We start from the raw sequence: 15,936 nt of genomic DNA on the forward strand, positions 1-15,936 counted from the left end.
ACTGTGTAAATTTACGTTTTTAATGATTTTTATGTGACAATAAAAGGAACCTTTGTACAGCAATAATAAAACAAAAATGGAGGGTGTCGGGCTGTAGTGCTTATAAAGACAAACTGCAGGATATAGAGAAAACTACAATTAAAACAGTGCAAAGACATCTTTTGACCAATGTGATGCCCATTTAAAAGTGTTATCTGTCTGGAAGTTTGTGTTTTCAAGTTCACACATCTTACGCTTGATGGAAGAGGGAGGAGTGAGTGTGACCAGGGTAGGGTCTTCTGATCTGTTGCATGGTCCTTGCTTATTTAAAAAACCCAAGTTGATTGGCTACATAGTTGTCACAAGTGTAGGGAAGATACCATAATTTCTGTTCAAGCCAGCAGAGTAGCAACTTATAGAAGTGAACAAATACATGAATCATTCAGAATGTTGCACTAAATAATTTGATTGGATTTAACTTTTGGGCACATTATCATTTCTGCCTTGACTTACATTTTTTATGATCCAACAGTGGAAGTCTTTACAGTATTTTCAAAGTGATAAGCAGATGAAGACAAACCCATATAATGAAATTTCCAGTACTTTAGTAGCAAGAATCTGGTTATTAAAAAAAGATGAAGTGACAGATTATGAACCATTGAGAGGTTAAACTATTCCTGCATCTCAAACTGCAAGAGTCTCTTCATTGAAAGCATGTGTTTGTTACCCCATTTCTTATCAAATGCTCTTTGTGGGACTTTTACACATTGCATCAGCAATTTATTTCTGGGAAGGGTTTTATGTGAAAAAGCTTTGATCAACTTTGAATCAATTCTGAGTGCAAGTCACAGCAAAAAACCTTGCAATTTGGCGCAAGCCCAACAGACTCAGTAAAGATTAACCATGCAAGCAATAGTTCAAAATAACGCAAGTGGTAATTGAATATGGAAAGAGAAGGCAAATATAACTTTTTTCTTCATCTTTTCATTCCATGAACTGAAAATGGTCATTGCAAATCCATCAGAGCACAAATAAATTTGTGCTAAACATTGGAATCCAATACAATAAGGGTTTCTAGGCAACCATGTTACACTGCATGAAACATGCTCCGCTAGATAAAATTCTCAAACTCTTCTGCTTGCAACTCTTTAATCTGTACTCTACACAATTCACTGGAGAATATTTTTACTGCATCTAATATATTTTCTATTTCTCAAATTTAGGCAAACCGTCAAAGCAGCAAAAAATATTCAAAAATTGGAATATAGTGATGAGAGTCCTCCTATATGGTTTGGATATGATGAACAAGGAAACTACTTAGCCATGAATAAGGATGAGGAGGAAAGCAATTAAAGGTGTAGTGAAGATTTCAATTAATGCTTGAAATCCTTATATATTGTATTAAATAATGTGTCAAAAATCTTTAACTGTGACCTATTCAGTGTAAAAAAATACACAATATTGACAATATATTAATTGTTGAAGAAAAACAATCACCAATTTGAAAAAAATATCAAAATTTAATCTTGGTGTTTACACACAAATTGTAATTATAATAAGAGCTGTGTCAATACTCAACGCATTCTAAGATATAATCGATATTTCTTGGGATGGGGGGGGGGGGGTCAGTCTAAGAACTGAGTGAAAAAAATTTAAAACAAATCCCATTCTGCTCACTCTGACCTAAATTTCTGAAGGATTTCCCATATGTTTTTGATTTAAGTAGAAAATGAAAAAGAATTTCATTAAAACCAAAAATTGCTTTCAAACATATTTAAAGATTTCCTTATATCAATATACAACTCAAAATCAGTTGATGCATCTCTGATCAAAAACAGTAGAGTTGCATAGCTGAACACTAATATTATTCAAAAAAGCTGTTCTAAATTAATATTCAAAGCATGTCGAGGATGAAATGATCTGATCAATGGCCCTCAGATGTTCGGAAAAAAATGTGAACCATTCAACTCCATTATCCACGTGCCACTCTATGAATTCTTAATAAAAGCAAAAATCCTCCATATTGAAGATAATGGAAAACTATGTGAAGGAGAGCTATTTATTATGAGAAGCTGTAATGATGTTTTTAAAATTAAATTCAGTTAGTGGCCTCTTTTCCTACTCTTATCACCCAATTCTCCATAACAATTGCTACTGTCACGGACTCAGAGATAGGTTGAAATGTAGTGTGTCGTATTGGAGAAAGCTGCATACGTTAGTTATGACCAACTATGTGTACAACAATAAACTCTATTCAAAGGTATTCCATTTAAAACTTATTTCTTCCTTTTATTTAAGTCTGTATCTCTATGGGTACATCTTTCACAGTCAATTTAAGAACCTTCTCATCTTGTTCCTCACTGTTTTCTCCTACTAACTGGTTTCTCCAGCTGCTGCTTTTGGCTCGGTCTGTCTTGGATTCTCACTTTTCATCCCACCACCCTCAGATAATTCTGCCTACATCAGTGCAATCCTACCAGCCACATCTTCCCTTCTCCATGCCAATCTGCTTTTTGTAGGGATACGTCTCTCCAAGACTCCCTTGTCCAGTCTTTCCACCCCACAGTATTTTCAAAGTGATCCACTCCCGTGGGCACTTCCTGCTGTAACTGGAGAAAGTGCAAAGCTTGTCCCTACGTCTCTCCCACCTCCATAGAGGGCCACAAACAGGTGAGGCAGAGTTTCACATACACATCATCCAACCAAATCTACTGCATTTTGTGTAGCCAGTGAGACCAAAGACACTTTTCAAAATCCTACACTCTGTTTGAGGGTCTACACTTGAGCTTCCTGATAAACATTTTACCTCCACCCCCATTTCTGCAGTGACAGGTCTGTCCTTGGCTTCATCCATTGTTTGGGTGAGGACAAACATGAGGAATAACACATCATAGACCTCCTACTCCATCACCTCTGGGCCCCGTTCCCAACTTCTTTGCCTCCTTTATAGATGTAATTTCACTTATTCTCTTAGTTTTGATGAAGGGCTCAGACCTGAAATAATCTAGTTAGTGACAGCTTTATAAAATTGTTACAGCACTGAAATGACCAAACAGAAGATTTTCGCTGCAAATAATTAAAGCACAAGTGAACCTGTAACCATTATACACATAAGCTGAAATTAATGTAAAAATTGTAAAAATAAAATCCAAAACTTGAAGTAGAAACAAATTACAATGGGTTCAATTTCAGAGATTCAATCCAACTTTGACTTTTTATGTTCAGCATTCCATGTACTGTGTGAGCCTCGATTAAATGTGCACCTTCTGCTTTACCATTCAGAAAACCTGAAGTCCCACAGGGAAAGTGAAATAGGTTATTAAAGCATTTTTTAAACTTTACCTGAAAAATCCCATTTGCACTGACGTTTCATCTTTTCAGCATTACTAATTATTAATTTCCAATTTACTCTGTACCAGTTCAAATAACTTCAGTGAAGGAATCTGGACCTTTGAACCATTTTCACAGGATGAAAATAACAAGTACCAGTAGATAGCTGTTTAAGTGAGGGTGAGTGGCATAAAGTTTAGGGATGATTTCCACACAGAGTGATGGATGCCTGCAATGCATAGCTGGGAGTAGTGGTGGAGGCTAGTACATAAGGGACATTTAAAAGACTCTTTGATAGACACACAGATGAAAAAAAGGATTATGAGTGTGTGGTAGGGAGGGGTTAGATTGTAGTGCAGTAGGTTGACATGGGTCGTCGGCACAACCTCATGGACTGAAGAGCCTGTTCTGTGCTGTATTGTTTCATGTAACTGAAAATTAACTGAAACTGCAGTCCCAGTACTCTTCATTTTATAGCTATAAAGGGAGAGACTATTTACATTATTAATTGATTTAATTCAATACAATCATGTAATATTTATTCTTTAAGTGGTTAAATTTGTGTGTTTAATTTCAATAGTTTTAAAAAGCTAATAATGCTTGGGATGCTGGCTTTACATGCATTTCTGTAGAATTTAGGATTGGAGGATTCTGTTATGTTTGGAACTTGCTCATAAAATCATGAGATAATTCTTGAGAAAGTTCTTAGTGGGTAAACACAAGAGTACACTACTCTGGGGTATTTCTGGGCCATTTATATGGTCAAAGCTACAGTGGTTGAGATTATGGTGTTGTTATCAGGACCAGACATATTTTATTTCTTTTCCCCTTTTTGTCCAAGGTTGAACCAGTCAAAAGAGTCTAATTATAAGCATTACTACTTTGAACTGAATTGTTTAAGAATTTTTGAAAATTGACCAATAACAAATTACAATTAAAGAGAAAGACTTCTAAAGCCAAGGTAATGCACCAAAATGAATCAATTGTTTTTTTTCATAATCTAAATGCAATTATTTTCACATTTTCCTGCAGCACAAGGACATTTTTGTTTTACATTGATGTCTTAAAAGATAAAGATGACAATTCAAATTAAATTCCCTTTTAAAAAAATATAAAAGTTGTTTTTCCAGGCCAACTTATCAGAATTATGCTGAGATAAGATCTTACCTTGAATCGTTTGATGACCTTCTCCAGTCCTACTGTCAATGTCCTGCAAGTAAAGCTCAGGGCTGATTTCTACTACAGCTCCTGATAACTGGAGTTTAGCTCTTAAGGCTTTGGGCACTTTTAGTGTGATAGATCCTGGAAAGATAAAGACAACTTTTGGAAAAAATGAGAAAACTTATGGTATACTTTACTCTCCATAAAGATGTACTATGTCCAAACAGTTCTATATATTTCCAGGTAGAAGTACTCCAGTAAAAAGTTACAAAATACCCTGCAAGGTGACTATAGTGAGAGAACTAGTTTCAGGTCTAGTTTCTGAACTGGCTTGAAGTGAATCTTGGAACAACAAAAATATTCCTTAGTAAACATCTGGTAGACAAGCGAACAATGTATAACAGAAAATGCTGAAAATACACTAGAAGATGAGCATTTTTACTTGACATTTTACTTCTTTATTCTTAAATACTGCCTCACTTAGTGAATTATTAGCCAACAGATTCTTCAGATTTCCCAGGGCTTCAACAATTTCTCCAATACCTAATCCATGCGATTCATCACTGAATAATGATGAGTGAAAGCAAGAGGTCAGGTACCAAGAATTTCACAAGTTCTAACCAGTACATTCTATAAATACAGCCTACAGAAAATATCACAGAATTTTTCCTTTTGTCGAATCGATTGTGCACTGGAGTCTGCTTGCCTGATTCCCAAGCAGACTTCACAGCCAGAAGGCATATTGCCAAAAGCAGCATTGGAGAACTGGCACTTGCACTTGTTTTATCATACAAGCTACAAGAGCATACACACAGTTTTTTTGTAACTACATTTTACCACCTAAAATGGTACCAATCTTTATTTAGGAATTTGAAAATCTTCCCTACCCCTTCTCGATAGTTTCTCATGAAATGTTAAAACCTACTGTGTTTGGAATCCATTCTATTTCTATACACATATTAGACATGAACCTCTTCAAATGTACCCAGTCCCTCCATCAATGGATAGGTCTCAAATATTCCTCGTTATTATGACAACACTCAGTTGTTTTCAGTCCTTACATTGCCAGAGCAGGCTGTAGATTCTCAGCAATGGGTAACTAAATTTGCCATGACAAATTAGAATGAAAATTAAAGATTCCAAGACCACATAATATTTATGTAAGGCATTAAATTCTTTCTAAGTTATTAGAAAGAAAGCACCATAGAAATTGATGGAACCAACAAATCCCATAGGCTGTGAAACACTGTCTGCAGATGCTGTGATTGTAGTAAAAACACAGAAATTGCCTGAGAAACTCAGCCGGTCTCACAGAGTCCACAGGAGGTAAAGATATATTACTGACGTTTCAGGCCCGAGTCCTTCTTCAAGGAATAAGCAAAGAACAGGAAGACATCAGAATAAAGACTGAAGACTGGTGGGGAGGAGTCCAGTTCCAATAAAAGGTGTTAATTAGATATGATAAGAGAAAGTGGGAATTAATATTGGCTCTGAAGAGAGAAAGAGAGCTGGAGAGGAAGAAGGGGGCAGGGTTTAACAGAACCTGGAGAAGTTGATGTTAATGCCAACTGGTTGGAGGGTGCCCAGTCAGAAGATGAGGTGTTGTTCGTCCAATCTAAGTCTGGCAGTGCATGAAACTATGGACAGTTGTAGGCAAGGGAATGGGTTGGTGAATTAAAATGGGTGGCCACTGGGAGATCCACACTATTGTAGCAGACAGAGCTGAGGTGCTCAACAAGGAGATCTTCCAGTCTGCGCCCAGTCTCTCCAATATAGGGGGAACCACAACAGGAGCACTGGATGCAGTAGATGACCCCTTCAGGTTCACAAGTGAAATGTTGCTTCATTTGGAAGGACTATTTGGGGTCCCGAATGGTGGTGAGGGAGGAAGTATGGCCGCAAGTGGAGCATCTCCTGGAGTCACAGGAGTAGGTGTGGACAAGGGAGTCATGGAGGGAGCGGTCCTTGTGGAAGGTGGGGAGGAGAGGAGAATGTGTCCAGTTGCAGGATCACATTGTAAGTGTTGGAAATGGCGGAGGAAGATGTGTTGGACACGGAGGCTGGTGAGGCGATAGATGAAGATAAGGGGAATCCTGTAGGCTGTTTTTATTGAGTTCTAAAGAGGGTATGAAATAAGGAATGCAACAGCAATGATCTTCTGGAACAGTCCAAGCAATTAGCAAATGTAAGACTTTTTTATGGAAATAGGATAGCACAGGCTAAGCTTTGAGATTAAGGCCTTTTTTAAATGTTGTAATTTCCCCCCCCCCCTCCCACCCGCATTCACTCAGGAAATGGGCACAGAGTCGTAGGAAGTAAGGAAAACAAACAGTGAGGTAATGGAACCTAAATAGATTTAAGAGGAGGAATTGCTTGCTGTCTTAAAGCAAATAAGGGTGGATAAATCCCCAGGTCCTGACAATTTCCCTTGGACCTTGAGGGAGGCTTGTGTAGAAATTTCATGGGCTCTGGCAGAAATATTTATAATGTTCATAGCCACGGCACGGTGCCAGAAGATTGGAGGTAGCTCATGTGGTTCCGTTGCTTTAAAAAGCTCCAAAATTAACCCTGGAAATTATAGGCTGGTGAGCCTGATGTCAGTAGTAAGTAAATTATTGGAAAGTATTCTAAGAGATCGGATATACAATTATTTGGATAGCCAGAAACTGATTAGGGATAGTCAACATGGCTTTGTACGTATAGGTAATTTTTAAACTTAGTTTTTCTTTTGAGGAGGTTACCAGGAAAGTTGACAAAAGAAAGGCTGTGGATGTTGTTTACATGGATTTTGACAAGATTAGTCAGAAAAGTTTTGATGCTAGGTATTCATGGTGAAGTAGTGAACTAGATTCGAAATTGGCTGGATGGGAGAAGCCAGAGAGTAGTGGTGGGTGATGGCTTCTCAGTCTGGAGTCTTGTGACTGACTAGTGGTGTGCTTTAGGGATCGGTGCTGTGACCATTGTTGTTTGTCATCTACAGTATATCAATGATCTGGATGATAATGTGGTAAATTGAATCAGCAAGTTTGCAAATGACACTAAGATTGAAAAATGGCAGTTGGAATTTAATGCAGACAAGTGTGAGGTGTTGCATTTTGGAAGGATAAACCAAGAAAGGACATTCATAGTAAATGGTAGGGCATTGAGGAGTGCTGTAGAATAGAGGGATCTGGGAATACATACCCGTAATTCTCTGAAAATGACGTCGCAGGTGGATAGTGTTGTAAAGAGAGCTTTTGGCACATTAGCCTTTATAAATCAAGGTACTGAGTATAGGAGTTGGGATCTTATGGTACAAGACATTGGTGAAGTCAAATATGGAATATTGCAAGCAGTTTTAGTCACATAACTACAGGAAAGATATCAATAAGATAGAAGCAGAGAAGATTTACTCATATGTTGTCCAGACTTCAGGAACTGAGTTATAGGGAAAGGTTAATCAGGTTAGGAATTTATTCCCTGGAGCATAACAGAATGAGGGGAGATTTGATAGAGGTATTTAAAATTATGAGGGGGATAGACAGATTAAATGTAAATAGGCTTTTTCCACTGAGAGGAGGTGAGACACAAACTAGAGGACATGAGTTACGAGTGAAAGAGGAAAAGCTTGGGGAGAAACTTCTTCACAGAATGGTGGGAGTGTGGGACGAACTGCCATCTGAAATGGTGAATGCAGGCTCAATTTTAACATTTAAGAATTTAGACAGGTACATGGATGGGAGAAGTATGGATGGCTGAGGGAGCAAGTCAGTGGGTCAAGGCAAAAAAAAAAATTGACACAGACTCGAAGGACCAAGGAGGCCTGTTTCTGTGCTGTAATGTTCTATGGCTCTAAGAAAAAAAATTAGATCCTTCATGAGGATGTATCAGGGATTTTAGAAAATGATGCAATTATGCAGAGATTATATACTATTTTAACTAGTATTTGACAAACCTATTTGAGATAAATTAGAATGTAACTGGAGGATACAGAGATATTCGCATCACAGATGAATTTCCAAAGAACTGGAGAATTGCTAACATTGTACTGTTATTTCAGAATGGCAGTAAGGGCAAGCCAGGAAGCCACAGTCCATTGAATCTTAGCATTGTGTGTTGGAAATGGTGTCTCACAAACCTTAGAGTTTTTTGAAGAAGTAATCGAAAGGATTGATGAGGACAAGACAGTGAACATTGTTGATAAGGATTTTAACAAGATCCTGCATAACAAGCTAAACTGGGTTTAGATCACACGAGATCCAATACGAGCTGACCAATTAAATTCAAAACTGGCTTGGAGGAAGGAATTAGAGTGTTACATTTCTGTGGCCTGTAGTCAAGTGTTGGTACTGGGTCCACCATTATCATCCATAGAGATAATAAAAAAAATGTAGTTAACATGCTTAGTAAATTTTCAGGTGACATTAAAATTGGTGGTGCGATGGAAAGTGAGGAAGGATTTCCAAGTTTACAACAGAATCTAAATCAGTTGGGAAGATGGGCCATGGATTGGCAAATGGAATTTAACTTTGACAAGTGAGGTGATGCACTTTGGCAAGTCTAACAGGGCAGGACTTATACCCCTATCTTTTTCCATGGTGGTAATCTTCATAGTGCTACCCCACTGACTCTCCCTCTACTCGACCAACTACATTTATTACAAAATAAGATCCAGGTATGCTTGTTCACAGTTTAATCTGGGTTGTATGCAATTCCTGACTCATTCCAGCAATTTGAACTACCCCCTGAAAAGATCTAGCAAATCATTCATGTACCTTAATGAATGCAATGCAGCAAAGCTAGAAAAAAATTAAAACACAATGCTGGATAAACTCAACAAGTGAAAGAGTGTACTTTATATAGCAAAGATACATAACCAACGTTTCAAGCTTGAGCCCTTCATCAAGGTATGGACAAGATGTGGACAGGTGCCCAAACAAAGGGGACACCAGCAAACCGGGCCGGGGTGGGGGGGGCGGTGAGAATTACTGTGAATGGAGAGGGAAAGGGGTGGAGAGTGGAGGAAATAAAACAAAGGGATGGTGAAGAGAGAGAGGAACAGAGAGTAGGCTTGTAGAAACCAGAAAAGTCGATGTTCATGCCACCTGGCTAGAGAGTGCCGAGGTGGAAAATCAGGTGTTGCTCCTCGAATTTATGGGTGGTCCTGCTTTGACAGTACAAGACTATGGAGAGACTTGTCAGCAGGGGAGTGGGGCACAGATTGAAATGGTTGGCCACTGGGAGATCTCAGTCACCGATGCAGACAGAGTGAAGATGCTCAGTGATCACCCAGTCTGTGTCCAGCTTCTCAGATGTAGAGAAGGCCACAATGGGAGCAGAAGAAGGTTAGCCATCACATTCTCAATGCCAATTAAAGATGGGCAATAAATACAGCTTTGCGAGTTACACCTGAATACCAATAAAAATAAATAGATCAACTCAGAAATTCTGTTTTTATGCTTCATCTTTTCCGTTCATTCAAGTTTGAATGAAGTGAAACAGGAGTTTAGAACAGATGCTAGTTGATTCAAGATGCTGGTATTGCTGGCTTTTCACTTTGGGGAATTCACTTTGTTGAGAATTTTAAGCATACAAGCAAATTCCCAAACGCACCACCCCCCCACCCCCTTTCTGGCTTGGACAATCAAATTACTCACTTGCCAACAAGCACTTCCCGAAGGGAGTTTATGACCAATGGAAAATTCGTTCCAGGTTCGAGATTTCTAAAAGCCATTCGAGGGATCAAGATTTAAAGTTTATTAGAACTAATTTAACCTGATGAGAATCAGGTTCCACTTTTATGATTGACATTTTTAAAAAAACATTACAATATACAGATTGATTACCCACTTTACCAAGTGGTTACACTCCATTGACTGGTAATTTGGAGGAAATGGGAGAAAAAGAATTGTCAATGTTGCAGGCTTAAACCATTCAGAACTGAGATGACCGGTGTTTTCTCGGTGGGAGCAGGACAAAGGATTGGTGTACCAGGGACTGGTGAAGGATGACAGACACAGGCGGGGTATAGGTTAATGGGGTGTAAATTGGATGGCAGGGACTCGTAGGGCCGAATTGGCCTGTTACAATGCTGTATGTCTAAATTTAAAAAAAAATTAAAACTTGCCAGCCAAAGGGAGAGAACCAAAAAGTTGGGGGGGGGGGGGGGGAGGATCAAGTGGAAGATGGAACCGGGTCCCTGCTGCTTGAATTTGATAAGAAGAGGTGATGATCGTGGTATAATGAGAGCTGTTCGTGAAGACAGATAGGTCCAAAGAGGAGAGTGGAAAGAATCCTTGGGAAACATGGGTGGAAGCAGAGAGGGTGGGAAACTGGGTAGGGAATGGGACAAAAATGGGGCAGCAGAAGAAGTAAGAATCGAAGTCGCTCAGTAGAAGACAGAGAGTACTCAATGTTTGAAATTAGGAAAAAAAAAGAATGTTCATACCACTGAGCTACAGATGGCCCGTCATAAATTAGAGGAACACCACCTGGTATTGCACCGATGGGCCTCACTCTGGCAGTAAAAAAGGCCAAAGACGGACAGTTTGGCATGGTCAATCTGCAAAACAGTCTCCAAGTCTGTGCTTGGTCACACTGAAAGTGCCAAACGCAGATGAACTTGGAGGAGTTGCACACAAGTATTTGTCTTATCTGGAAGGATTGTTTAGGTCTCCAGATGGTGGCGAGGGAGGAGGTGCAAGAGCAACTATTACAACTCCTGCAGTTGCAGTATCAGGGGTCGAGGAGAGGTGCCTGAAGAGGGGCAGATGTGGCTGGGTGTCGTTACAGCTGGCAGAGAAAGTGGACAAAAGATAGAAGTGGACATAACAACAGCGTTCAAAATATATTTGGACAGATTTATGGATAGGAAGGGCTTAGAAGGATATGGACTAAAACCAGGCAAATGGGACTTGCCCAGAATGGCATCTTGGTGGGCATGGATGAGTTGGGCCAAAGAGCCTGTTTTATACTGTTTGATTCTATTGATATAATGAATGTGGCAGATAGTGGAGTGAAAGGTGCAGACAAAGGGAACCCTATCCTGTTCTGTTTGGAGTGGGGTGCTGAGAGTGGAACACTTAGAATGAGTGAACACCCTGGAAGGGAATCTGCATTCCCTGAAAAAAGGAGTTCATTTTAGAATGGAAGGCCTCATCTTGAAAGATGTTGTGGAGACAGAGAAACTGGGAGTAAGGGATGATATCCTTGCAGGAGACAAGATGGGAGATAGTCTAGATACCAGTCGGAGTCAGTGAGTTGTAGTACACATCAGTCAATAACTTGTGTCCGGCGACAGAAAGAAGGATCAGAAATAGTCCAACAAGTAAACATGGAGCGGGGGTGAAACCCTGTTCAGGTCTCTCTGGTGCCATTTGCCCTTCCCTAACAGCTCTCATTACACATCACCTCCAATTCACGTCAGCAACTCTGTAGTGGAGAGTACAGAGTACCAAGTTCCTTGGAGTTCACTTAACTAGTGACTTATCGTGCGCACTTGTCAAGAAGGCACAAGAACGTCTGCACTTCCTGAGAAGACTGAAGCGAGCAAGGCTACCTGCCATCATTAAGTCAACCTTCTACAGGAGCTCTAGCAAGAGCGGCCTGGCCAGCTGTGGTTCGGTTGCTGCAGAGAATTGGATTTGAGATCAGTCAACAGAACCATAAGAGTGGCAGAGAGGATCACTAAAGTCTCCCTCCCACCTATCAATATGATTACCAGGATCATTGTCTGAAGGGGGTGCACAAAATCATAAAGAACCCCCTCCATCCAACACACAGCATCTTTCAGCCTGCTGCTGTTGGGAAACAGATGCAGGAGGATCAGAGCCAATCAACCAGGCTGAGAAATAGCTTCTTCCCACGGGCAGTGAGAATGCTGAACAACCAAAGGATCTGCTCACACTAACTATCTGAATCTTTCGCTTGTACAAAACAATATTTTATTTGTGTGTGTCTGCATGTTTTGCACAGAGGACTGGAGAATGCTGTTTCATTGGGTTGAACTTGTACAATCAGATGACAATAAACTTGACTATACCACTATTGTCACTTTCTCTTCCTATCAGATTCCACCAATAGCAGCCTTTGTCTCCACTTATCACCCCACTTTATCTGCATGACTCATTTTCACATGATCCCTTTATTTTCCCCTCTTGCTTCTCTTCCCCTTTGACGGCCACTTGCCAATCAACTACCTGTCCATTGTTCTTCAGTTCTCCCCATTCCATCACCGACACCTGCCCAACTACTCTCACCCTGTTCATACTGCACTGGCTCTCTCTCTCCTCTGCAGTCTTAATCTGGATGAAGGGCTCTGGCCCAAAAAGTAAACAATTCACTTTCTCCCACTGATGCTGCTCAATCCACCGAGTTCCTCCAGCAGATCGTTTGTTGCTCAGGATGCAGCATCTGCAGTTTCCTCTGTGTCTCTGGGGGAAATGAGAGTGATTAGGGCGATGGAAGGTCAGCACTGTGGAAGCAGCCAGGCTGATATTGGGTTAATTAGTATACTTGGTTAACAGGCATTTGTCAAGTATGACACATAAAAGCTTTTTATTTTATGTTCTTATTGCCCGAATGGGCAATATATATATATATATATATATATATATATATACTTCTTGTAGGGCTAACATTTATTATCTGTGAAGCCAAAAAATAACTGTTTTGAAACAGACAACTCTGTCTACCATTGCTCCACATTACAATGAATCCAACATTCTTTAGGTACAAATATCAAAATGATTGTCAAATTAATGAAGTTCAACATTCTAGCTGGATGGTTCAAATAAAATCTACAAAAGATTCATGTAAGCACACAAGCACAAACAACGCAATCCTTTCTCCTGTCCAGTGAAATCAGATTACTCACTGGCCAATATACACTCATGGAAGACTGTTTATGACCAAAGGAAAATTCAATTTGTATTGTGTCCAGATTCTCAATAGGCTATCTATTTAAAAGTAGTTTTGACATCTTTGCTGCATCTCTCACCTTCTTGTGTTATGAGATTCACAATTCCCAGCTGGCTGATGTAAACATCCAAGTCACCTTGCTGTGTGGTTGCCTTTAAATTGCCATCAGAGGAATCTGTGGGTAAACATTTATAACTTCAGTTCTTTACATTTCATTTGTACACTTCATCTCCTTTGACAAATAACATACTGAAAATCTGGGCTTTACAAGGTTATACTAATGTTCAAGCTCTCCCTGCATAAGTGGAATGCCAGCTGGAGTTTTATTTTAGTGAATTTGGAGTATTATTGTCCCAGGGGACAGGAAGTGCAAGAAAAGCAAAGTGACACATTGAACCCTGCAAAAAGCATTATGCGAAGTCAGTTGAGGGTGATGAAAAAAAAAGCTTGCAGATGTTTCATGGTGCACAAAGGATGACAGATATGGGAAAACAAATCTGTGACTTCCGTTATAGTTTTTTGTGGCTACAGCTTCCTGAAATTATTATTTTTGAAACTAATTGCTATTTGAAATCTTAACTTTCAATGTCTGAACACATGCATCAACAGAGAAGATCAGTCCTTCCTCACAACATTATTTAAAAAAATGGGGCACTAATTACTTCTGTTAATTATCAATTTTAGTTTATTAGTTTCAGTTAATTTGTCAAATTTACAGTGTACAGCGAGAAAAGTTCCTCTGAGCACAGACTAACAGGTTATCTCTAAATTCTTAGAGCTGTGTAAAGAGCACAGTTTGTCGTATAGGATTACAATGAAAAGATAAATCAATGAGCAGAAAGCAAGGGCAACATGAAAGCACTGCTGTGGGCTTCATTCAGGACCCAGATAGCTGCAGGATAGAAAAAAACTTTAAGCCTGTTGGTGCATGTACACTGGCTCTCTCCCCTCTGCACTCGACGGTCTTTTCCCTGTTGAGGGAAGGTGGAAGAATGAGTGTCCAGGATGTAATGGATCCTTCAATACACTGGCTGCCTTTCCTAGGCAGCAGATGTAGGTGGAATCCATAGAGGGAAGTTTGTGTTCTATTTTGAACTGCATTCAATATCTTCAGTAGCTTCTTCTTACTTTGAGCTCCCATTCTATGCTGCGATGCATCCAGCAAGCATGCTTTCAATGGTGCACCAGTAGACATTGTTGAGGGACAAGGGACATCATGCTGAACTACCTTAGTCTTTTAAGAAAGTAGTTGGTGTCCTTTCTTGACTATCACGTCAACGTGCTTGTCCCAGCCCAGGTCACTGGAGATATTTATTCAGAACAATTTAGTCCTAATAATTATTGAATTCTCAAGCTACTAATATTGATCAAGAACAGTGGTTCTCAACATTTTTTCTCATCCTAGGCCATAGATGCTCTGTGGTATAACTTAAGGTCATATGTGAGTGGGATAAAAAATTTGAGCATTAAATGTTTGTCATCGTGCATTCAAATTCTACAGAAATTGAAATGGCAGAGGTTGCTGCATTTTCGAGACTTCAAAGTATTTATACAATTCAACTGCTTTTACATGTGGATGCATTAGTTGAAAATAAATAGTCACTAGGAAGATCAGCAGAGCAGAATAAGGAAAGAGAAACAGGAGGACAACAGGAGGCCATTTCAGTTTAGGCTATTCAAGGAACAATTTTTGCTATTTGAATCTCAACTTAGTTTATTACTCAAGATATGTGTGCTGAATGACATCTGCCAGCTGCTCCAGCCTCAAAGGAAATACGTCCCTTTGATGTACAAATATAGGCAATGAATCACGCTGCCTTCTTGTTGTTGCAAATAAACTTTATATTTGTGTCAGCATACTGAAACATTTCCGCTTCATAAACTGCTCTGCAAATCCCTGCAATATTCATCAGAGCATGTGCCAAGCTTCAAAAAAAAAAGGTTCAACAATGTAGGCACTTTGCTCTAAGGGGCAGTATTTGCTGCTAACTCTACAGCAATCACACGAGGGGCACAAGGAAGGGAGAAGGCAGCCCTTTACTGCACCGCCGGACCACAAAGAATTGGTTTAACTTGAATAAAAACTGCAATCCCTATTCTCTTACATGAAGTTATATTTTTATGAATTTGGGATAGTGAACAAGACAGATCTGGTTATTTCAATTAGCTAGGTATCAAAGCTATTCCATGTATGTTGTTTTAAAGGCACAAAGCCTCCACAGGGTGGTTTCTGTAGCAATAATCTTTGCAGAAATGTAATGTGAACACAAATGGTCACAACTCTATTTGTGCTGCCATCTTTCGAGTTATGTACCACCCTACACTTTTTTAGGGTACAGCCCTTAACAGATCAAGTTTTGCTCTGATTCAATTTACCCACCTGCAGAACCTTGCACTTCTCAGTGTTGAACTGCCATTCCGAAGCCCAGTTTCCCCATTTGATCTAGATCTCACTGTAAAATTTAAAAGGCACCTCAGGGGCACCAACTTCCACATGAAATGAAGAGCCAGTGGAAGTGGTAGAGATGGGTACGATTGTAACATTTAAAAAGGCATTTAGACGGGTAT

General features: G+C 39.6%; 2 protein-coding genes across 9 annotated transcripts in view; one reads left to right on the forward strand and one right to left on the reverse strand.

Annotated features, from left to right (window-relative positions):
* fbxl13 (F-box and leucine-rich repeat protein 13) overlaps positions 1 to 15,936 on the forward strand; it is a 129,676-nt gene that overhangs the window by 100,878 nt on the left and 12,862 nt on the right. For 2 of the 4 annotated variants that reach the window (XR_011348291.1, XM_069909722.1), the window contains exon 22: positions 1,203 to 1,334. Coding sequence is in view for 3 of the 4 variants with exons in the window: in XM_069909722.1 (XP_069765823.1) it covers positions 1,203 to 1,332 (130 nt within the window). In the remaining variant the exon portion in view is untranslated. Of the gene's footprint in view, positions 1 to 1,202; positions 1,402 to 3,398; positions 4,192 to 15,936 lie in introns of those variants that run through there. The other 2 variants (XM_069909723.1, XM_069909721.1) reach the window with 2 other exon arrangements.
* The window catches only part of fgl2a (fibrinogen-like 2a), an 82,903-nt gene that overhangs the window by 26,067 nt on the left and 40,900 nt on the right, over positions 1 to 15,936 (reverse strand). For 4 of the 5 annotated variants that reach the window (XM_069909727.1, XM_069909726.1, XM_069909724.1 and 1 more), the window contains 3 exons: positions 13,448 to 13,543; positions 4,477 to 4,611; positions 1,480 to 3,266 (listed from right to left, as the gene is read on the reverse strand). In XM_069909727.1, coding sequence (XP_069765828.1) covers positions 3,151 to 3,266; positions 4,477 to 4,611; positions 13,448 to 13,543 — 347 coding nt within the window. In that variant the 3' untranslated portion in view covers positions 1,480 to 3,150. Of the gene's footprint in view, positions 1 to 1,479; positions 3,267 to 4,476; positions 4,612 to 13,447; positions 13,544 to 15,936 lie in introns of those variants that run through there. The other variant, XM_069909728.1, reaches the window with a different exon arrangement.

Source organism: Narcine bancroftii, chromosome 13 (assembly GCF_036971445.1).
Source record: "Narcine bancroftii isolate sNarBan1 chromosome 13, sNarBan1.hap1, whole genome shotgun sequence".
Lineage (NCBI taxonomy): Eukaryota > Metazoa > Chordata > Chondrichthyes > Torpediniformes > Narcinidae > Narcine > Narcine bancroftii.